At 36.4% G+C, this 24,809-nt stretch overlaps 1 protein-coding gene across 1 annotated transcript in view; it reads left to right on the forward strand.

The window, feature by feature from the left end:
- Positions 1 to 920: 920 nt before the first annotated feature.
- The window catches only part of WDR27 (WD repeat domain 27), a 130,584-nt gene continuing 106,695 nt past the window's right edge, over positions 921 to 24,809 (forward strand). The window contains exons 1-16 of the mRNA XM_040599502.1: positions 921 to 1,229; positions 2,024 to 2,165; positions 4,548 to 4,672; positions 5,142 to 5,255; positions 7,256 to 7,307; positions 8,448 to 8,521; positions 9,415 to 9,529; positions 10,844 to 10,976; positions 14,004 to 14,107; positions 14,531 to 14,598; positions 15,547 to 15,680; positions 17,047 to 17,123; positions 18,701 to 18,779; positions 19,293 to 19,364; positions 20,386 to 20,489; positions 23,394 to 23,483. Of these exons, the coding sequence (XP_040455436.1) occupies positions 1,050 to 1,229; positions 2,024 to 2,165; positions 4,548 to 4,672; positions 5,142 to 5,255; positions 7,256 to 7,307; positions 8,448 to 8,521; positions 9,415 to 9,529; positions 10,844 to 10,976; positions 14,004 to 14,107; positions 14,531 to 14,598; positions 15,547 to 15,680; positions 17,047 to 17,123; positions 18,701 to 18,779; positions 19,293 to 19,364; positions 20,386 to 20,489; positions 23,394 to 23,483 (1,663 nt within the window). The 5' untranslated portion in view covers positions 921 to 1,049. The remainder of the gene's footprint in view (positions 1,230 to 2,023; positions 2,166 to 4,547; positions 4,673 to 5,141; positions 5,256 to 7,255; positions 7,308 to 8,447; positions 8,522 to 9,414; positions 9,530 to 10,843; positions 10,977 to 14,003; positions 14,108 to 14,530; positions 14,599 to 15,546; positions 15,681 to 17,046; positions 17,124 to 18,700; positions 18,780 to 19,292; positions 19,365 to 20,385; positions 20,490 to 23,393; positions 23,484 to 24,809) is intronic.

Below are 24,809 nucleotides of genomic sequence, written 5' to 3' on the forward strand. Positions count from 1 at the left end.
CTAATTCAGGGTTTATTAGATCAGGTGGGCTGCCCCTGCTGCAAAGGCACCAGTGGTGCCCCACATTCAGCTTGCCCAGGAGGATCATAGAAGGGTTTGGGTTGGAAGGGACCTTAAAGATTACGTAGTTCCAACCCACTGCCACGGGCAGGGACATCTTCCACTACAGCAGGTTGCTTAAAGCCCCATCCAACCTGGCCTGGAACACTTCCAGGGATGGGGCATCCACAGCTGCTCTGGGCAGCGTGGGCCAGTGTCTTGCAACCCTCACAGTGAAGAATGCATTCCTATTAGGATTTTTTTTTTAAAATATTTTATTTATATTAGAAATTTACCTCATCTAAATCTACCCTCTTTCAGTTTAAAGCCTTGTCCTATCACTACATATCCTTGCAAAACGTCCCTCTCCAGCCTGCTGGCAGGGCCCCGTCAGGTACCGGGGGGGCCGCTGTGAGGTCTCCCCGGAGCCTCCTCCTCCCCGGGCCGAGCAGCCCCAGCCCTCGGCCTGCCTGCACAGGCCAGGCGCTCCAGCCCCCGCCCGCCGCCGCGGCCCCTCTGGCCCCGCTCCATCAGGGCCATGCCTCTCTTGTGCTGGGGTCCCCAGGCCTGGACGCAGCGCTGCAGGAGGGATGCCCGTGACAGCGGGACCGAACCTCTCTGCCCGACCCGCCGGCCACGCTTCCTGCGGTGCAGCCCAGGAACGGCTGTGCCGAGCCAGCCCGCCTCGGCGGCGCCGCCATGTTGTCGAGGGGAACAGCGCGGCGGGGGCGGATCGCGGCGGGGGCGGATCGCGGCGGAGCCTGAGGCGCTGCTGGCTCCGCGCACGGGCCACAGGAGGCTTGTCCCGCTCGGCGACCCGTCGGCGACGCTGCTGCCGTGGTTACGGACCGGCCGCGGGCGGGCGGCGGGACCGGGCGGGCCGGCTTGTCCCGTCCTGGGGGCGAGGAGCCGGGCGGGCCCCTCCGCCTCCGCGGCCCTGGGCTCACCAGCGGTGAGTGGGCAGCCGGTGAGGCGAGGCGAGCCCCCTGGGGGCCTTTTCCAGCCGTAGGATGGAAGGTGACGGGGGCCGTTGTTCTGGAGGAAGCCGCGACCCAGACGTTGTCTGCGAAAAACACTTGTTTAAGTCGCAGCTCTCCGGGTGCCTTGTGCAGCTGGCGTGTGGCCACCGGCACTGCGCTTTCCCTTTGGACTGCAATGGGTTGTGCGTCTGGAACGCAGAGACCGCTGAGGTAAAACCAGAACGTACCCCTTCACAGGCTGCCATTTCAGAAGAAGGCTTAAAAGGAATTTATAAACAAAATATCTGAGGGTAGTGTAGGAGTGTCAGGCTCCACTTTAATGCTAGGAAGATAATAGCATTTGTTAGGAACTTTTTACCGTGAGGAGAATAATACAAACACTTGTGGTCTTCTGCTCACTCCTGCCCAGTGTGGCAGGGGAATTGGATGGGCAAAAGTGAGAAGTCATAGGTCAGTCAAGATCAAGACAGTTTAACGAGTGAAGGAAAGAGGAAAAAAAGGAGTGGTACGAAGGCTCACCACCTCCTACAAGCAGACCAATCTCTCTACAGGCTTCACGCAATACCCACTTTTTAGAAGACAACACCCCAGCCCCCCAACACCTTCATCCAATACCCCAGCTTTATTGCTAAGCACGTGTGGCTGTGCCCCCTCCCAGTCTCTTGTGCATCCCCAGCCTGTTTGCTGGGGAGGGACACAGTGTGAAAAAGAGAAAGCCTTGATGCTGTGCAAGCAGTGTTTGGCAACAGCTAAAACATTGGTGTGTTATCAGTGCTGGTTTTGTCACAAAATCCAAAGCACTGCACCATTCAAGCTGCTATAAAGAAAGTTAACTCCATCCCAGCTACAGTCACATTGTAGCTGATCAAGTGATTTTGAAACAATAAGGAAAAAATAGTTATTGCTTTGTTAATTGCACGTACATTATCAATTTTTAATTTTGTATTGTTCATCATCTTAGTTTGAAATGCCTCATTTAACTTTTCTTTATCCACATTTTTCAGCCATTACATTTGTCAGGACATCATTACTCAATTTCTGCATTGTCATTTGGAAGTAAAATCAAACCACTTCTTGTCTGCTCTGCTTCTCGTGAACGTGTGATAGTGTGGAATCTTGATGAATGCACGCAGAAGGTGAAAGAAGGTAGAGTATTATTGATAGAATATATACATTATATATATATATATATGTAAAAGAAGTGATGCAAAGGCAATTGCTCACCACCTACAAGCAGACCAATGCCCAGTCAGTCCCTGAGCGACAGCCAAGCAGCCATCTTAGAAGACAACCCCACAACACCTCCTTTTCTTTCACTGCTCCTTCCATAAAAAGATCATCTCTGAGTAGCGTGTGTTAACCACTCGGATTCAGCAGCCCTGACAGTGATAAATCGCGCTTTATTTCTCTGTTGCTCTTCTTCAGCAACGCCGATCCACGTCAGGCCGGTAGCCCAGCCAGCCTGGCCACCAGACCCTCTCAGAAGGCCCCGCGCTAAGAGCCCCCGCACCGCAGGCGGCCGCAGCCCCGCAGCGGACACTGCGCCGGGGCGCGGGGCCAGCGGCGGGCGGGTGGCGGCGGCCCCTCCGGTGCGGCCCGGGGAACTGGCCAAGGTGCTGCCCGGGAACCGGCGAGCGCGGGCAGCCGCGGGGGAGCCGCGGAGAAGCACTGCAGATCTACCTACCGCTGTGGGGTAAAACGGGGAGAAAAATTCCCAGCCATAGCAGTCCTGCGTAACTGAACATGCAATGCCAGTATAACTAAATGCTGCCTTTTCTGAAATATCTGTAGAAATAGTGTTTTGCATCCTGCTTTGTCTAGTCCTGCCTCCTCTTCTGCTGCTGCCTGGGACACTGTTGTTGTGTGTCTGTGGAGCAATGCAAGTAACTGGGAGGAGAGCACATGAGTGAAAGAAAGTTGTGATAACATAACACAAAGAAAGCAGAAGTTCTAGTGTCCTGACCACCATCTTGCTTTGGAACCTCAACAAATGGAGTTAGATCCTAGGAAGCAACTCTTCAAGTTTAAATTGATTGGAAAGTAGAGGGATAATGAAAGAAAGGGAGCAAGACCCCCAGGACTTACTGGAGTCCCAAGGACACTGTGTCCAAAATATATTGTTATGGCATGATAATCGAGAGGTATTAGAGTGCGCCTTTGGTGTCAAAATTGAGAGCTGCATGGCATTGTCCAACACAGTTAAGTTTCCTCCTTGTTACCTGTAGTAGAGGTTTGCCTATGATTTAATGTGTGGGACCTGTCTCTTGTACTCTACTGCATGTTGAATTTGCAAATCTACATATTATGAAAATTAATATTGCAAAGAAAAGTGAACAAATCAAGTGTTTTTATAATAAATGTCATTATTACATTTAAATCCTTGTAAGAATAACATAAAGAATCAAAGAATGCTTTAGGGACTGGGCATAAAATGGGACTATGATTTTGGAGGAAACAGAAATAGAAGTTAGGAATAGACAGTTAATGGCAGGCAGATAAAGAGTATGTGTAGTTTCAATACGAAGATACTTGAGAGCCAGATTCTCTGCTGCTGGGTTTTTTATCTCTTTTTCTCTCTATCTACAGACTCATCAACAGATGCTGTATAGTCTTTCTCTTCCCAGACTGTGATCTGCACAGTCTTTACATGTTTTCTCAGTTCTTATCAACTGTATCAAAGTAGTTAAGGAGTTCCTTGTGTGATCCGTCTCTCTATCCTGGTAGATCTTGACACATTAATCAATTGTAGAAACACTCCACAGCATCTAGGAGGAAACCTAGAAAAGGACAACTGTAGTTGTTATGCCTGTACGCTAGTTAATTTGGTGCCTACGAAATCCTAAAATTTAATGAGATGTCCAATACCTCCTCACATTGTTAAAGGTAGCATCATAAAATACAGATCTGCAGAAACCAGACTGCTTGAATCAGTGAGATGTCCAGAATGAAATTGTAAAGAAAGGCATAAAATATGAGTCTCTTCTCAAACCTAGTCTTATCATCTGACTCAGTAATGACATTTAGCCGTGTACTTCGTCTTTCAGTGCTTTCCCACAGAAGAATTAAAACCAAGAGAAGGAAAGTTCCCCTTACTCAATAGCTGAGTGCCTGGGATATTCTCCTGGAATACAAATCCCTGTTTTGCTGGGCTTCAGTCAGGGTTTCTTGTCTCCAAAATGAATGTGGCACTACTGGGTTTCTTGGGCACTTCACCCTACTCCAAAAATCCTGACCCTGGCAGTCTTTGATGGAAGGACGATTTGATGGGCACACTTGTTATTAGTACCTCAAAGAGTACCAGATCCTGTCTAGGCAACAAGGCAGATGGAATGATCCTGCTGGTGCACAGTTCTGTGCTTTGCTTCCCAATAGCCTGCTATAATTAAATTGTGGGTTGTTCTGTACATCATCCTGACAGAAACTGGCATAGCTCTGTGGTTAAATAACCACCATGCAAAGTTTCTAAGAATCTCACTGCACCAGAGTTTTATATTTCATTGAGTATCAATAACAATAAAATTTCTGCAGGATTAACACCTCGAGGAATTGTTATAGGAACTCTTTTGGGAATGGTACTTCATGTAAGATTTAGTCCAGATGATCAACAAGTGGCGGTATGTGCTGGAAATCGGATCTACATGTTAAGTGCAAAGGTGAGATAGCATTCTTTGTAGCCATGGTATTTCTTTAACTTACTTACTTTAAAATAAAATAATGACACAGAAATGTCAATATAAACAAGCAAAAGCATTCATTTTTCTCATATAGATGAAAACAAGTATGAACTAATGCTTGATAAAACATCATATACCAGATAGAAGACTAGGTTAAAAAAGTTGAAGTGAAACAATATCTCAATAACTTAGAAGATGAAAACATTCTGAGGGCATCTGAAACATTACTCTAATATCACTCATTCTGAAGAAGCAAATGTCATGCGTAGTGGTTTTGCCAGCAGGATGATATACAGGGCTGCAGTTTCAATAAGAAACATATTATTGCATTAATATTTTAAATGTGAATCTGACAATTTTTAGCAACAGTTACTAATTATTGAAACATTTAATTGTCATTTTTCATTTTAAATCTAATCTATTTTTATTTTGACTTGCCTCATCACAGAACGAAGCTATACTAGCTGAATTGGATGGCCACCTGGCTCCAGTGACTGCTGCTGAGTTTTGCACATGGGAGAAAAGTATGCTTATATCGGTGTCAGAAGACAGAACCTTTAAGGCAAGGAAATTGTGGAGCTGCACTTTAAAAACATAGAATTTAGTGAATATATGAAGTTGTCTTTTTTCCCCTTCAAATGTTTTCTGAAGATTAAGCAAAAACCGTCTTTGACTTTATAGAGATTGGGACATTTTTCTTGGTTTCTTGGGAAATTATTGTAAAAATTAATTACTTTTTTTTAAAAAAAGAATATTGCAGGGTTCGTGTACTCAAAACTTTCCACAGTGAAGTGTTAAATGTGGCGATTATCTGGCATATGGATAGAAAATATTTTGATCACCTTGGCTGTAAGTGAAACATTTCAGATATGCTGAAATGAAAGAAAGCATTTCAGTTTGAATCTGCTGACATTGATTGGAATTCCCCTTTTGGGAATATGGTTTTGAGTTATTGTATGCTGGTAGGTTTTTTAGCCAGACAACATTTTATATGATGACACCATGGGTTGCTGCTGCTGTACATGATGACAATGGAAAACAACTTAGTAACGGGAAACAAGGAGCCTGAGTGAACCCAGGTATATCTTCCAGGAGATACTGAGGGTGGGGAGTGTACCTTGATTAGATACAGTTTAGTCTACAACTGATTGTCCTCTATACAATTCTAAAAGCAGCCCAACATTTAGTTTTACAAGACAAAGTAAAATTAAAATTTGCTATATCAAAGGTTCGGGTTTTTTGGGTTTTTTTTGGGTTTTTTCCCCCTTAAATTTAATTTTTATGTAACTCTCTGTTCTGGATAAAATGTGATTTTGATTTTTGTCCTGGTCTTGGACAAAAAAAATGCTAAGATTGAATTGACATTTTAGGAAATATTAATAATTATGACTTTCTGATTTGTTTCTTATTTTGTATATGTTGTTCTAAGGAGTTAAGGTAAAAATGGATGAAGGAAAAGATCTACATGCTTCTTCTTGCTAATTTAATGAAGACTTGATAAACTATACAAAATTGTAATAAATAAGTTTTTGGTTTTGTTTTTTTTTTTTTAAGATAAATGTTGGGACTAAAATGAAAATCAACTGAAAATATTTTGCAAGTCTCTCAAATAATTTAGTAAATAAGTCTTCAAATTTCATTTTCTCTGCCTGGTTCTCCAGATCAGGGGTAATTCTCTGAAAGCAGCCATGCTAAGCCTATGATAGTTGGCTGCTGTGGTTGCAGGACATACAGTGTCCAAAACATTATATTGTCTTAGCTATTTTACTTGGTTAAAGAAATGGAATAGGTGAGAATCTCTTGAGAGAAATTTGTGAAACATAATCTTAGGAAACAGCTTTTCAGAAGAATGATGTTTACATTCAAAGAGACACAAAACATGAACAAAGACAAAGTCTTGGGTGCTAAACAAAAGCTCACAGACATGTTCAGAAAGCGGGGACTGTCTGGCTGTGAATTTTCCAATCCCATTTGTGATAGCTATGATAAATGTAGTGGAAGTCCTTTTGGAGAGGCAGGCTCATAGAAGTAATGACATGAGAGGAAAAATTTGGTTTTATTTACTTTTCTTAACTATTAAGCATAAGATGCATCACTTAGCAACAGTCATGTTAGTAATGAAACATGATTTATGTGTGGGTCTGTAGATCAAAGTATCATTATTTTTAATAAAAACCTCTTATCCCAGAGCCCAATATGAAAATTGTGAAATTATGCAAGCTCCCTGTGCAAAATCTAAAACAAGTTCAAGTATGTCTTTTCATTAATTTAGCTTAAGTCACTAAGATATCAACTAAGCAAAGATTATAATAAGTACTTCTAATTACTTTGTGTATCCGTATCTGGATACACATTTTCACTATGGATACTTCTCAATTAAACAAAGCCCTACATGGTTAGAAAAAAATGCTGAAAAAAACCTTACCATACTGCATCACTTTTAATGGCTGCATTTCTCTGTTTTAACCACATGATGGCTGTTGAAGTTTGTGTTTGCCTTAAAGATCTTGAGTAGATGCCTATATTTACTGTTTGTTTTTTTTTTTTTTTTTCTTTCTAAAGGTGTGGGACTATTCTAGCGGCCAGTTAATATATCAGTCAGGAGTATTAACGGGTAAGTTTTCTTTTTATATGTACTTCTTCATAACAAAAAATCCTCTCTCCAAAAAATAATATAAAATTATTATAGAAATATTTAGTTGATTGAGTGAAGATAACTCTAGGAGACTACATAGTAGTAAACACATTATCCTTTAAAGCCAGTAGTAAATAGATTTTTCTTTAAAGTATCCTTCTGGATAGTTTAGCGTACTTTCGTAAACAGCTGGTTTTGTACAGCACACAAAGGGTGTGCATGTGACTATTGCTGTTTGCTGAGACATACAAACGGGGCTCTCTTGTAGGTACAGTCCCACTGTCTGAGTACTATGTGCTTGTTTTCTTTCAAGTTTTCTATATGACATGGAAGGAAACACTATACCATATGTAGATTTATTAGCAGTGCCTGCAGTGGATGGCATATACTGACTTTAAAGATGAAAGGTACTTCTGTGGAAAGATGAGAGCAAAAGGAGAGAAGAGGAGGAGGGCAAGCATTATCTCTGGTGCAGCAGGGACCCCTCCTTCAATAGCACCTTTCCTACAGGAACCATATAGTTTTTTAACAGGACTTGCTCAAACTCCCCTTTGGTTGTTCCTGCTTGTGGTGCTGTTAGTGGTGTTTGGATCACACTTTGGGTGCATGAGCTGCCTGGAGGTTGGTTGTTAAGCTTTGTGCATATGTATTATTGGACGACCTCATGGAAACTAAAAGCTAAAACCACATGGTAGGAAAGGAGAGGAAGAAGGGGTGATTCCCTCTTGGTTGCCTGTGGCAATTCTTTCCCTTGAAAACCTTCCTTAACTGTAATATCAGGGTTTTCACGTGCAAGACCATGAGAATGACAGCATGGGAACAACAAGGGAAAACTACTGCCACAGGGGCTCTGAAAACTATGGCACAGCAGCTTGGGTGAAAGGGTGCAGAAAACCGCTGCCATGGCAGCTTGGATGAAAGGCAGGTCACAGACCTGCAAATGGAAAGCCCTTAACAACGCAAAGACTAAAGCACACAAAGCATTGTGCAACTATAAGGACTGAAGTAAGGAATTTTTTCACCCATCTTTATGAATAGGAGGATTCAATTTTGGATCATGTATTTTAGTTAAATAGCTGATTTGTGTCTGCTCTGGAAATAATTTTATCTTTTCTTAAGCAGCATTTCCTTTGCTAAGTCTGCTAATCGATGAAGAAAATAAACAGATTATCACTGGATGTGTTGAAGGACAGGTAAGTATTACCTATCAAACTTAGCCTCTATCTCAAAACAGTCAACTATTGTTAATGTATCTGTCTATAAAAAAACTTCACAATCTGCATACATGTTTAGAACTGTTACAACAGTTATTTTAGTAAGCATAATTCAATGCTTTGAGCATAAACCATATGTGGTATATAAGACCTCTGTTACAAAATGGAAACTTTTTCCTGAAAATCAGGGAAGTTTTTAAGAGCACAGTCAGTGATTATATAAGAAGAGTACACTTAGAAGCTATAAATGTATCTGTTTTACAAGAAGAAAAAGGTGAAAAATAGGATTCTCCTATTTCGGCCAAGGAATGAAACACAAGACAATAAATGGAAGAGGCTGATTTCGGCATGTTGGAATTCTAATAAAAATGTTATAAATGTGAATACACATTTCACTTCCTTTTTAATGTAATGTTAAGAATATATTTACATGATGTTTTCCACCTGTTTTCCTTCAGTGTTACCGTTCAGTGAATTGTGAAGGAAATTAAGGATTTAACTGTAGTGATTCTTAAAAAGAGAAAGGTATAAATGGAATTCATGTACATGACAGTGAGCAATTACATGCAGGTTACCTGTGAATTTTGATTGTGGGAAATAGTCTATGAGGATTTTTTTTTAAAGATATAAACATATCAGAATTAGGTGTGCAGTTAAAATTGATAATGACCCCTATTGCTAATATTGAATATATCTTTTGATAATCTTAGAAATGCATATAATTGAATTTCTGGTTCAAAGTGATATTCCAGATTCAAAAACGTTTTAGTTATATCAACAGTTTTCAATATTGGACCTTTAGTTTGTATTCATGTAAGATTTATATTTAACATCAAAAGCTTATTGCAGTTGCTTTTTTGCTTTTCTTGCAGCTTTGGATCTTCAGTTTAATCAGTGATCATAATTACCGTTGTGTAGCACATATCAACTTAAAGAAAGAAGAAGAGAAATTCTGTAATAAAGTGTGGAAATCTGGAAAAGAAATAGGTAGCACAGTGCTTCTAGAATGCTGCTTATGATATGTTCTAGTTGTAATTGACTACTGACTGTGTGCTTTTTATGCCATGAGAATTTATTATAAGTGATGGAGTTGTGAGTCTCAGACTGTGGCATGGAATTCTTACTGAAGCTGATATGAAGTTGGGTATTGGCATATCTGGAAGGAATTATTTGACATATCGGGAAAAAATTATTCATGTATGTCTATAATAAAATCTTGACCAATGCATCTACTTATAAAATATTACATGATGTGAACTATTAAGTATTTGGGTTTTATTGAATTCATTGCCCAAGTCTTCAGTGAGAAAAGAATTGGTGCCCAAAAATTCATCCATTGTTTAAGTGGAGTACCATTTCTCAGTTACCTTTGAAACTTCTAGGAATCTATTTTTTAATTACTATTATTCTTCAATCCATGCTGCTGCCTCCATGGTATCATATTTCCCTGGCTGTGCTATTTCTAGTGGTATATAACACAAGTACTTGTAAGTTTTTAAAGACTGCACTGGTAACCTCAGCGAGGTGATTCTATCTTTCCAAATGAGGCAGTCAGACTAGCTGCAGTGAGCTGAGGTCCTCATAAACACAAGCAAGAAAGCCTTTTCTTTAAGGAAAGGCAGATCTGGTTTCCCTTGCTTGTTCTTTTTCTGGCCTTAATGACTGTTGTATTAGCTGCCTAGATTCAATAATAAAAAATCTGTCCAGATTCAATAATCCTGAGGTCCTAACCTAATGAGAAAGACTACTACATTTCTTGTTAATACTTAAAATATATGGATATCACTTTGATCTTTGGATTTTTGAGAGTGATGTAGTGTCTGTGCCTAATGCTGAGTTCTGTGCTATTAGTTCCTAGGTGTGAATTGCACATGTGTAATGAATTGGAGACTCCTTGGGAAGGTGAAAAGGAGGTGGCTTTCCATCTTGTTTTTGGATTATGTTGTAACCGTAGTAACAAGCAAATTTTCAGGCTAAGTGGAAAAGTACCCAGTGTATTTAAGTGTGGTTGGAATACAGCTTTCGAAGTAACTTTTTGAGATAAACACATCTAAATTCTGCCAACTACTTTTCAGTCCTTAAGTAGGCTCTTTGTATTTGAAAGAAGATGGTATTAAAAATAATGTAATGAGGACAAATATCTCAAGAGGGCTGGCTCTTAGGATATATCCATCTTTTGAAATAGAAACTTCTTGAGTGTAGTCTTAGTTCATGCTACTTTACTACATCCAACTCTCTTGAATCCTGTCTGTTTCCTTTATTTCATTGTTGATAGTTAGTATTGTTGATTGTTTTTCTTAGGTGAAGCACAAACTACTTCCAAGCTTGGCAAAACAAACAACATAAGACCAGAAGGATCAGTGGAAACATCATTGCCTATCCTCTTAATTGAACACTGTGACTTTTTAGCATGTCTCCATAATGAGGAAAACATGTAAGTCCTTTAAAATACCACCAAGTATTTGGCTGGAATCTACTCCTAGGAGTTCCTATTGGTTCTTGGATTATTTTCACTGCAACTTACTATTGTTTAAAAATTGCACTAGGAAAATTGAAGAATTTTTTAGTGATCTGCAAGTTTTTGTGGCCTACTTTTAGGCAGATAATATATACAAACTGATAAAAAGTTAAAAGTAGTTTCTAGTCTGAGAAGTAGTTTTATAAAAATGGCATTGGGAGTATCCATTTTAGCATCAGTTGATAACAGTTGATCAGGGAAGATCAGTTAAAAAATAATTAAGAAGTCAATTAGAATTAAAATGCCAAAATTTTTTTTGTTTGCTTTCCTAAAGGAAATAAGCCTAATGCAGTCAGTCACGATGTGCCTGTATAAGTCTGCCTTCCAAATTTAAATAACTTTTGAATTATATAACCTGTTCTAGCCAAACATCTGTCAGACAAACATGTCAAAGCATGATGTTTTTGCTCTTTCCCATGGAATGAGTTGGGCAGGTAGAGGAGAGTTACCTAAATTAATCCTTATATAAAATTTCTTTCATGAAGAGAAGTTTAACTGTATTATCAGGCACCTGGGAATCTGTTCAGGATAGTGCCACAAGGCAGTCTCATAGAACAACTTGTTTTTGTTGTTATTTATAAGTTTCATTTGGGTAAATTTCTCAGCCACATCGCGTTTTAAGAAACTTGTTCCACCCTTTGCCCTATGGTGGGTTGTACAGATATAACTGATTAATCCTCTGGTTGTATATATAAACAATTTTTGACAAACAGAGAAGAATAATATCCAGAAATCCTAGATAATTTTGTTTGTGTTAAACTGAAGTAATTATTAACAAACAGTTATTTTCATGATGCCTACATTTTCACTGAGAGGGAGGAAGTGGTAATTTTTAAGATGTACATCTTATACATACTTTAATGGAATGTCTGAACTCTAAGGCCAGTAGATGAATTATTAAAGTCTTATTGCTTGTATAATACCACTCTCAAATCATCAAAACTTTGTCTTCATCAAAACCATAGGTTTGATTTGATCTACAGCACATCTTTAAAGATGGCTAGTTTTCCAGTGATAAAGTTTTCACCATGTCCCCTAGTTAAGTTGTTTCAGCAACTGACTCATTCCATTTTACTTCTGATCTTTTCATGTACAGCCATTGGCTCTTAGTATGTTTTTTATTCTGATAGTCTACAGCTAGCTACTATCACGTTCCCTCCTTGCACAGAAAATTGTGGCTCACGAGCAAGTTATCTCTAACTTCTGGATTAAATAGTTTGCGCATTGTATAGGGCACGTTTTCTGTAACATTTTTAACATTTGCTTTTGAATTTTTTTTGTATTTAGTCTCATTTCTTTTTCAATGGCCTTTAGGACATGGTTGCCTGAAATGGATCCACAGTAATACATTAATTGAAATAATTTTCTGAACTGGTATAACATCACGTTGCAATACTCACCTAATACTGCCTGGCATTGTACATATAAGAACTATCTAACCTTTCACGATCACATGACAGCTGGAGGTTTTGTTCTGCTTATAAACAACAATGACCATTATTTTGTTACTATTAATCCAATTCCATTATCTTTTGTTTTTAAAGTTTTGTATTTAGAACTGTTTTTCTGTTTAGTTTTTAAATTACCATGGGTTGGTTTTAGCAGATGGTTCAGGTTTTGTCTGAGCAGTCCCTGATTTACTCCTACTTCTGTCTGCAATGAGGTGCAACAGTGAAACATTTTTGCAACACTGATGTCCAAAAAATTACAGGTCTTATACTTCCCTAATCTATTTGACACTGAGTAATTTCATCACAGTGGATGACATTTTATTATTGTAAAGTAGGCATGAGATCAACTTCCTATATATATCACTTCATATCATTGTTCGTTATAACTTGATAGTGCCAATTCTTTATAAATAATTCAAAGAATTCACAAATTAAATCAGTCTGTTACTGCTGTGCATGAAAGTAGTACAAACAACAAATAAAACTATACAGAGCACATAAAAGTGTCACAAGCCAGAACTGAAACTGTTGTTCCCAGTCTGCTTTTTAGAGTATTTGACTGTTTCTGTTGTGGTGATGGTTTTTTTTGTTTGTTGTTGGTTTTTTTGTTGTTTGGTTTTAGTTTGTTGGTTTTTTTAATAAAGTATTAAGCCACTGTGATGAGTCTTTTTATGCCAAGTTTCAGCCTTTATATTTTTCCATACACTTACTTCAACTCTTGTGGTCTGACTTAACAAATCAAACCAGTAACTCTACTCACTCTGGAAAATTTATTGATGTCTATTTTCATTTACTGTGGCATCAAAACATTTCTAGTTTTTGAGAGTGACAACCATTATTTTTTTATAATCATGTTATGCTTGATTACATTTTCTTCTGTGAGAGTGTTGACTGAAATTGTAACCAGTTGGTCTAATCTAAGGCTGAATTTCATTACTTAACAGCAATACTACTGCCACTAAGCACAGACAGAGACAGATATTCCAGGCTTGCTGGGGTTTTTCCCTCCTCTTAGGTTGTGCTGGTTTTTCTCTTGTACTTCAACTATGTACAAACACATGTTAAATTTCACTGCTTTTTATGTGTTCATATTACAGGTGATAAAACTAAGAATATATGTGGATTTGCCTCTTTGTCTGAATTACTCTGTGTGTACAATGCTTTTACAGCATCTTCCAACTGTTACAAACCACAGCAATTTTTGAAGTATTTCATATGCTGCTTTAGACTTGCTGTGAGCACTTACATAAAATCAAGGATTGTGTTCTGTTCTTAGTTTTCAAAACTTAACCAATTTTGATTGAAAATTTTTACTTTGAGCTACAGATATTTTCAAAAATACTGTAAATTTTAAATATTTTTTAATGTTGTTTCTTATTGTTGTACTGGGACTGGGTAACAAGTATTAAAAAAAACCTTTTGTTGTGTCTTGTATGGTTATAACGAAAGCTTCCTTATCATACTGAGATAATTTTTTCTCCTTTTTAAATAGATATTCTGCCCGGAATACTAGCTATTTTTGGATAGGAAGTTCTACTGGTTTATTAATAATAAATTCAGCAAACTTTGAATTAGAAGCTTTTTTATCTTACAAAGGTATGATTATAAGATACCTGACTACACCATAATGTGATTACTTTCCTTTGTTATCTGGTTAAATTGTATAAGAATTAGTTTGTGAAATAGCAGAATACGATTGGAGCTAATTCTAATTTTTTTTTTATGTTTTTCTGGCACTTCCAACTTGTCTCAGAAGATGTGTTGGCACTACTAGATTTCTGTAGAGGCTAGCAATGAATTTTTATTTAACTTTGCAGTTTGTAAGTGTTAAATACAAGGAATGTTATTCTGTACCTACTTTATCATGGGGGGTTAAGTTAGAAGGATATACATTGAAGACAGTGGATTATGGTGGTCAGATTAGTATGAGTAATTTTTTCTTTCCTGCCTTAGAGATGATAGCTTTTTTCTTTTGAAATGCAAATACAATTTTATAGCACTGTGTTTTTTTTGGTAAAGATTACAGCAACCTCAGCATCCGGTTTGCCAGATCATGTGCATTAACAAGGCAGGCAGTTAATGGAAAGGTGAGTATGCAGTAAACATTGATTTAGTGCATGTTTACATTTCCAGTTATTTTCAATAAATATTAGTTATGCATTTTATTTACAAATTAATGTACACATTTATTTTGCTTGATGTGAATTACACAGTCGTTTCTCTGGAGAGGGTTTATTATTTAGGGAATCTACTAGTTTAAATAGCTGGGTAGCTTTAAAGCTCTCACAGTTTGTATATTGTCCAAAGTGATTAATACGCAAAAGGTGAATTGCTTTTTATATGGTTCAGTATGTACCTTGAATGTCAAGAAAGGCCATTGGGGAAGTAGAGGCAATCTTTTAGGGGAAAAAAAGATATGAGCATTGTTGCACCTTGTTTCTCAAACAAATGTTGGGATGAAATGCTTTTGCATCCCTCCAGGAAATCTGTGAAAACTATTTGAGTTGTGAGAAAAATTCTATGGAAAGTCACTAAATGTGCTTTTAAGGAAATGAAAGGCATTCTTGACTGTATACTCCATTTTATGTTACAGTTTTCCTACAGAACTGAGCTCAATCTATGCCTTTCTACATATTTAACACAGCAGTGTTTTGTTTAAAAGGAGGATTTTATTTTAAATTCATCTCTTAGCATATTCTCAGCATGTCTCTGAAACCGATCTTTCTTCCATGTGTTTTTCTTTTCTCAAACTCTTATTGCAGAAGTAAGTCTGTTGTAGAAAGTATTGGAATTTCTGTGGCTGTTATATATGCAAGTCTGTTAAGGTACTTATTTAAGCAACACAAGTATATTTTTGAAGGACAACATTAACCGCTTTTTACTGTTTAATGCTCTGCAAGACTAAACCTGTGGATATTTTTGACTAATTTTCATGAATAACAGAAAGTGATTTCATTTTCCATTATAAATTCTTCAGTGTTGGAGCTTAAATTATGACTTAAATGGGGTGTTATTTTACGGTATAATTGCTGCAGGTTTTGTGCTTGATCACCTCGATGTTTGAAGATATGATTGCAGTGTTGGAAGTTAACCTTGCTGCATTGGTGAGAACTCAGCAGAGTGATTTTCTCCTACGTAGAAGTGAGAACAGTCATTCAGTTATTGCTAGGTACAGAATAACTATATGTTTTTTCCTCTGAGTTGGATTATGCATTCATTTTCCTGACATTGAAGTGCATCACATGGTTTTGTAGTGCTATTTGTTGACATGGTTTTATTTTACTTCTTTTCCTGTCATGCTTTAGTTTATTGAGTAGGAGAAATCACAGAATGGTTGAGGTTGTAAGTTACCTCTGCAAGTCAGCTTGTCCAACTGCCCTGCTCAAGCAGGGTCACCTACAGTCCAGTGCACCATTTCCAAACAACTTTTGAATATCTCCAAGGAGGGAGACACCACAACCTCTCTGGGCAACCTGTGACAGTGCTCAGTCACCCTCACAGCAAAAAAGTGTTTCCTGGTGTTCAGACAGAACCTGCTGTGTTTCAGTTTTTGCCCATTGCCTCTTGTCCTTCCGCTGGGCACTGGGCGCAGAGCCTGTCTCTAGAGTCTTCCTTACAGCCATCTACTGGTGCATAGGGTTGTTCCTTCCCCAGCACAGGACTTTTCACTTCCCCTTGTTGAACTTCATGAGGTGGCTGTCAGCCCATTTCTCCAGCCTGTGGATGTCTCTCTGGATGGCAGCACAACTTTCTGATGTATCAGACACTCCTCTCAGTTTTGTGTCAGCAAATATGGTGAGGGTACTCTCTGCTCCTTCATCCCTATTATTAATACAGATGTTGAATGGAATTGGACCCGTTATTGACACCTGGGGTACTCCATTACTGGCCTCCAACTAGACTTTGTGCCACAGGTATCACTCTGGGCCTGGCTGTTCAGCTGGTTTTCCATCCAAATCACTGTGTGCTCATCTAGCCCATACTTCATCAGCTTCTCTAGGAGGATCTTATGCAAGAGAGTATGGAAACCCTTACTGAAGTCAGACAATATCCACTGCTCTCCCCATTTCTACCAAACAAGTCATTTTATTATAGAAGTTTATCAAGCTGATCAGGCATGACTTCCCCTTGGTGAATCCATGCTGACTGCTACTTTCTTGTCCCTTATGTCTCTGTAAATGATTTCTAAGAAAATACTGGCATCTTGAAGTTAATAAACCCCCTAAAATATACACTAAAGTGCAGATTTCAGTGCTTATAATAAAATCATCAGTTAATCGTCACAGAAATGGGATTTAACATGTAAATGCAATGGTTTGTGGATCTAGTCAGGGCCAAAGCTTGTCTGGGCTGCTGGGTATCTGAGCTGATAACTAATCCACTATGCCTAGGTATTTATGAAAATCTCACTAGTATCAGATGTATACATACACACATGCACAGAAATAGCTGAAAAGAAGTGTTGACACCTTTTCCTAATCTTATGCTTTTCTTCATTGGATTGATCGATTTTTGTGCTTGGTTTTATAACTTAGGTGTTCTTTATTGACGAATTCTCCGTTGTGTAAAGGTTTAAAGAAAAATCTGAAAGAACCTTCTAGTAAAACATTTGGTAAGTGTAAACCATTCCTGAAATGAATTAATAATGTTATATTTTTAATAACAGTAACTGACTCACAACTGGCTGGTGCCTAATACAATCAATATATTGATTTCTGTTTTAAACATATTGTGTTATATTTTTATTCTAGTAGGAAGAATTTTATAGTTCTAGTAGTATATCATATCCTACATATGTACTTGTAGTGAAAATGATGATAATAAGGTATTTTTTTTCAAAAACAATCCTCTGAGAACTTTCTGTGGATTTTAAAAGAGTTAAATAATATAGAATGTTTACAGTTTTCAAAAGTATTTTTTTTCCATAGCATGCTATATATTTTTCTGTATAATTTGTAATTTTTTTCTTCATTTTGGTTACCTGTTTTTGTTAATTTCATTGTCCTGAATAGTCTTTTGTCAATACCTGCAAGTTTAGAAGTTAATTTTTGCCTCAGTTTCTTACTGCTTAAAAAAAGACAGATCTGACTTCCAGTTGCTGTTGAAGTACTTCTAGCTTTTTTGCTTAGCAACAGTAAAGCAAAGTCCTAAAATAGCTACAAAATAATTTTTTCATCATCACCTTTTCTTTAGGAAAGATGTAAAAATACTGGTAGCTGTAGATATGAAGAAATAATCTATTTTTAATATATTGATTATACTTGTTGGACCTGTTAGAATGTCAAAGGCTGTCTTTAATGTTATATGCTATTCTGAGAATGCATCTACAATGTTTTAGCTAGAATTCCAGGCTGCTTCGGACACCCAGCACTGACAACAGTACTACTCTTGCTGACACCTCATGCTCAGATAGATTAGGTGCTGTAAGGAGATCTCATGGTCTCTTAGGGCAAGTGGTGCTAGGAGCTTCCCAGGAAGGACCCTTTTCTGCCTCGTTGCTACATAAAAAGAAAGGAAAGCTGGTGGGAGTTGAAAGAGCTTCTATCCTCAGCATAGGTAAATGTGTCCATGAGATCACTCCCAATGCACCTGAAGTTCTTCCCTGGGAATATCAACAAGATTTCCCCCTTTATGACATTTATATGATCAACTTGTTTCTGCTGATATGAAATGCTCATATTTAGTTTTGGGGTCGAGGCTGCCCTTCAAGCTTTTTAGTACAGCAATGTGAATGCAGACATTAATGGCTTAAGCCACATAAAACCGCGAAGATTTATGTGTACCCACCAGCCAGTTTGTTAGTGATCTTTAGATGCATTCCATGTTCCAAATATAAGGTGTGAATATATTATAGCTAGTGCATATAAAGTCTAAGTATGAAATAGGCAACTAGAAAATATATTTGTGAATGATGAAAAAAGTTCCTTAGAACAATATTCTTGTTAACTCAAAGTTTAAAGAAGTTCCTACTCATTGATATTATTGGAGGAGGAATGATATGCAATGTAACAGTTCAGATTTCTTTCCTTTTCTCAGTAATCCTTATTTTAGTGTGATTGGTCTTAAGTGTGTTTTGTAATATAAGGAGACACCAAATATTTCTACTGTGCTAGCCTAAGGTATCTACATTAAGTGTAAAAATATAATGTTAAAGAAACATTTTAATGTAATTTAATTATTTTACAATAGGAGTGAAAAGCATGGTGAAAGATCAGCCATTGGTTTTCCATAATAAAATTAAGTCGTCAGGTTATACAGCAGCACCACAGTGAGTAACCACATTGCTATTTTGTCTTTTTTATTGCTGTGTGATATTTTGTCATGGAGCCATGTAGTCTCATGACTGTGAAATTATTCACACATGAAAACCAGCTATGATGCTATCACAGAAAATAATTTAAAAAAATTGCTGTAAAACAGATTTTTCACAGCTTCTGGTCAGTATTCAGCTTCCTTTGAAAATCTATATTAGGCATTCTCTTTCTTATGATTAAACCCTTCGTTTCTTGAACTTGCAGAAAGAAATGTCTGAGAACTTTATATAAATGGATTTTGACCTTCAGAATGCATTATCCAACAAAAGGAAAATTTAGGTGCAAATTCGAGCATGAGATCATTGCCAGTTTTATTTTGTCATCAGTGTGTACATTATCTTGCCTACTGACATTACAGTAGACATAAATATTAAGAAGGAAGTAGGTTGTTTTTCGTTTAAAAGAAACTATTTCTCTCAAGCAACATTTAATGTTTCATATAGGAGAATCTGTGTTCTTTCCTGTAGAATGACCATGTTTTCTCCAAACACTAATCTGAAGAAAAATGAGGTGTCAAAGTGGAAGACCAGCTGTAAAAGGTAGGTAATCTAGCAACCTCCATTAGAGGAGGAACAAATTAAAATGAGGATAAATACAGTTCAATTGGAAATACGGTTTGTGGCTGCTTCTGACATTGGAACTTTTAAGTTAGGGGTATCACTGGAACTAAAAGGCTTTGTAAATTTGCTATAAAATTACTGCAACAAGCGATTAAGATTATCAGATTATAAATTTAATTGCATTAAATTAAAAAATAAAGTATATATAATGGTACAATTTGACCAGTGGTTTCATCATCACTGTGGACACAAAGAACAAATGGTTTTTTAGAGCTGGCACTTTCATGTCCATTGGTGTGGCATGTTAAATTGGGATATTACACACATGTTTTGTCTTTAGTATTATGTAGAGTCTTTGTTCTGTGTAGTACAAATGTAAAAGTAAAGAATGATTAATGCCATAATATTTCTCTTAAAACCCCCCACTTTTATATTGTTTAAAAACACTTAAAAGCTCAAGACTCAGTCTTTGTAGTCCTTGCACACATAGAGAAGGCTTTAGATGATCACTTCAAATAATTCCAAGATTGGTTTGCAAACCTTTATGGTAGGTTAGTAGGTTAGACTACTTATCACTTAAGTTTTGTGTGGGTTTTTTTTAGTATCTTGGTAAATAGGTGATCAGTGTAATTCTTATTTTTACATATGGAGATATTTTTCATATTTCTTATTGTCACAAGGTAGAATTTGCATTCTTTAAATACTTTTGTTAGATAGGTATGCATCTTAAGAAGTTTGAAGTTTAATTTTATGTACAAGTCGATGTTAATTCTTGATCTTGTGAATTCATAACAGTCAGTGATAAGAGTAATTTAGAGTATGACAGTTTAAAATTCATTCTGTCTTTTATCTGGGATTTAACATAAGTTTTCCAGGAAATATTTATATACATATATATAGAATAGCTCCCAAAGCACATTTATTTCATAATTGAAATGGAAATGTACTGGATTTAGGTATCTTAATATTTTTCCTCTTTCTCTTTTTTCCTTCTTTGAAGTAAAAATAAAGAATATCCAATGGAAAGTTATCCTCCAATCAAACATGAAAAAAAGATATCTGTTACTTGTAAACCAACCCCAATTTGTTGCATTCAGTATTCTGGTATGTACCGGCTTTATAAAATGTATAGTTGTGTCAGTGTGCAGAAAGAAAAACTGAGTTTGTGTGACGTGGTTTATTAAGACCATGGATTTGCTAGGTAAATTCCCAGAAAAATTTCTGGCAATGGCATGTACTGTTTGATCATCAATTTTTTAACTTGCAAAACCATGCAGGCTGCCATCATATATGCAAAAGGATCCTAATTCTTCAATTTTATGTCTTTTTTCATTTTGGACTTGTTCTATGACTTTCCCACTACAACTTGAAAATTAGGAGTCTAACAAGTTCTTTCACTAAGGAATTGATTTTCTGGGATATTTACTTAGTGTCACTAGGGTGTATTAAAAGTTGAAGTTACATTTCAGAAGAATCAGAATACTCCTATTTCTTATGTAAAGATTATTCAGGTTTTATTTATTAAAATATAATAAAAAATAATTCTTCCATACCATCCAAAAAAATGGTATTTTTCTTAACTGTGTTGGAAAAACAGGTCTTGTAATAGGTTTAGTCTTTTCCTATCCATATAAATATGATCATACAGAAACCACTTAGCAATCAAATCTATTACCAAGTATATAATTATGTCAATGTACATGCAAACCACAATATTTTCAAAGTATTAAAAAAAGATATATCTTTATAAATATTTTGAGGCCAAGAGCAACTTTCGGCTTGAAGTAATAAAAGCAATTAGGTGCAATTGGTAACTTTTCTAAAACATATTCCATCAATCTCTCTGTTCCCTTGAGAATGGGAATACATTAATTTTTATGGCTCCTGAAATAAATTGGTTGCAGAGAACTTATTCCTAGGAATGTTATGTGAACTTAAAATGAACAGTTCTTTTTTAGCAAAGAAAAGCATTGCTATATTTTCAATAATACATTTTAAGTATAAATCCTCTTTTACTTACTCTGAGGAACGAACATCTTTCTCTGTCTCTGTCTCTTGCACACACATGCATGCACACAAAGGCTTAAACAACCACAATTTAGCAAGACAAGGATTAGCAAAAACTGCAGAGCTTTTTTTTCATGGAGTAAAAAAAATCATGTTACTGCAAGCTCGTAAAGAGGTGTTCTCTTATTGTTGTAGTCTGTGTTGACCAGATGGCTCCTAGCTTTGCAATCTATTTTCTGTTGCAATTATGCAACTTCAAATTGCAGCTTGGAACAATCTTTCAAGTGGACTTTATAAAAAGTATGAATCACAGTAATACTTATCTGCATCTTTAAACATAGTAGAAAGAGAATTAAATGGAAAACTTAAGTAAAACTTAAGATGTTGTAAAGATGCATGAATGAGTTAATGCACATCTCCTTAGATTTCTTAAACATCTTTTTGTAGTATTGGAGGCATTAGGAGTTATGACTTGTTGCTGAGTTAGAAAACAATTTTATTCAGGATTTGAGATGATGTTCCACTAAACAAGCCTCAGAAATTCTATGCAAAATTATTTTCTCTCATTCTGTATAGACAAGAATGTTTATATATTGTTAGTTCTGTGCATGTGGCTGACTTTATATCACTTGCCTTATATACTTGCAAATCAGCTCTCATGCTGAAAATGCATGCTGTCAAAACTAGGAAAAGTGGGGGAAATTTGCAGAAGAGCACCACCCTTTACCTCAAAGACTTCATACCTTTGAGTTTGTAGAGCATGCATTTTTTTGAATATTATGTCTAGGACTACTTACCTTACTTTTGTGATGAAAATATTTAACACCATTATTTAGTATGTGCAATTACTAGTACTTGGTGAAAAAGTCAACTGCAATATTGCTTGTCAGCTAAAATGAAAAAATATTTTTGTAAAGTAGTTTTTATTAGTATACTGGTGCATTTAGTAACTAGTAACAGCAAGAAAGATTCTGGAATGCTTCTTCTTAGCATATATGTCTACCCAATTATGTGCCTCAGTTAAAATTTGCTTTTAGTAGATGACTTTCAGAGATTAGACATATGGATCTCTTATCTGTTTATACTGCCATCATGTGGGAAAAAATGTGTTATGGAATATAGTATTCTGAACCCGCAGTGTGGGTGGTACTTGGACCATGGATAGCAGTGTGTAATGTTGGTGAAGTCAGACATGACATTTATTCCCTCTCATGTTGTAAAGATGCTCAGGAGATTTATGAAGGAGGTTTTCAGGTGGTACCTCTTTAAAAATACTTTTCACAGTGAACCTAGTACCATTGACTTGAATTCTGTCTTTGTTTCCTTACTTTCTCTCAATGCTGTCCTCTCTTGCTCCACCCTTTCTTATTTTTTTCCCATTGGTTCATTTATCTGTTCTTTATTATTGTAATTTTTTCAGGAAAGCTTTTGAGCAAAAGGTTAAATTTCACAAATTGCTACCATTATGTAGACATTAAGGACGTCTATCCTGTCATCATGTGCCCCACTGATTACCAAAATAAATGAACAATCTGACTGCACTTGGATGTTTTTTAGGATTACTTTATGAAGGAAATTTATCATCTTTAAGAAGTGATCCAGAATAATTAATGTGCTTTTTATTCTAATATGTAATAAAAGGTGATATAACTGTAATAAGTAGATATAAAAAAATGAGTGTAAGGACATAAATTTAAACAACACTTAAAAATGTCTGCACTTAAATTTTGTAGCGCTTTTTTTGTGAGAAGTGAATTTCTGCCTTGTGATTAATAGCTGTTTTGGTAATACATAAGGACAAAAAATGAATTGTGCACAAATTCCTACCAAATTCTGCCACATGAGTTTGTGATGTTCATACAAATATGTGTTAAAAATATGAAAAGACTATCTGGTTTGTGTTTTGTTATAGTGACATATGTGATCTTTATGATGAAAAGAAACAACATATTATGTCCTTGTTGCTTTCAAATATAAATCATTAGACTCTTGTCTTTATAGGGGATGGAGAGATGCTGGCGTGCGGCCTGGCTGACAAAACTATACTGATATTCAATTCCAATCTCACCGATACATATAATGTCTTTTCAGGTAAATTCATTAATTATATTATTAAAGAAATAGTATATGATTAAGTTTAACCTAAATGGCATACTAACGAAAAGTTTTCACTTTACATCACTTTGAGGAGAATGAGGGAGAGGGGATACTGCTGATTTAAGATGTAGAATTTATTTCTCTGATTGGTAAATTTTGTTATAGAATTAAACTGCCTACCAGGTTTTCCCATTTCTCAACTTTTTGAGAGGTAAATATATATAGATGGCAATCTGCATTATGCATGTATATTACAATAATAAAACACAAATAATAAAGACAGTATATTGTAATGAAAATGCATGTGTATATTGCAATAGTATATTGTAATAGATTATTAGACAAAAAATTAACTGCAACAACTTGGCAAAAAAAAAAAAAAGTGTTTGGTTTGCAGCTCCAGAATTTTAAAGAACTATTTTAAAAAAAGGGACTATTCCTATGGAGAAATCAATATTTCCAAAAGTGCATGCATGTGTAAACACATGTGCATTACTTAACATTATAAATGATCCTTAAAAAAAAATATTCTAAATTTCTACAAGGACCATCTGTAAAATTTTTAATACAGTAAATGTTATGGCTTTAAATCAGTCCTACTAAATGAGTTTTCTAGGGCAGTTCATAATAGAATATGACTGTCATTTACTAGCAGACCTTAACAAGTATAAAAGTAGACTATTTAAAGTTATTTTAGAAAAGTATTTCTAAGTAAATAACTCTGATAACTGATTTCTGAAAACTGGTGGGTTTTTTTGAGTAATTTTCATTGTACTTAGTGGAAGAAGCTATGGCATTGTGACAACTAATGGAGGCAACATTACTGATATTTTCCTTTTTGGTGAGGAAATTGATGAAAATATACTGTATGGGCAGGGTAGTAAGTTTTTTTTTTCCACAATGGCAAGTTCATAAACTTTAACAAATATTTTTCTTCATATATCACCAACTACTTTGAAAGAATTCATAGTGCAAGTCACATAAACTGCAGGCCAGAATAGTGTTTTGAGGTTTTATTGACATAATTTCGTTATTTAGGTAGTTACTGGAACAAAAGTGGTAATTTTGTCCAAAGGGACCTCATATATATGGAATATATTTAACATCATTTTAGAAGATCAGGATTTCTAAAAAATGCAATTAACCAAAAGAGAGAAAAATTCTGTATTTCCTTGCTTTATTTGTTACAAACATCTGTAAAAATAATGATACAATACTGCTACAGTATTTGGTACACAGCAGCTTAACAAGGTTGTGCCCAAGGAATTCAGTGTTTCTTCAGATTATTAATGCAACTTTCTTAAGTTATCTGAAGAAGTT

The sequence above is a fragment of the Falco naumanni genome, chromosome 6, assembly GCF_017639655.2.
Source record: "Falco naumanni isolate bFalNau1 chromosome 6, bFalNau1.pat, whole genome shotgun sequence".
Taxonomy (NCBI): Eukaryota; Metazoa; Chordata; class Aves; order Falconiformes; family Falconidae; genus Falco; species Falco naumanni.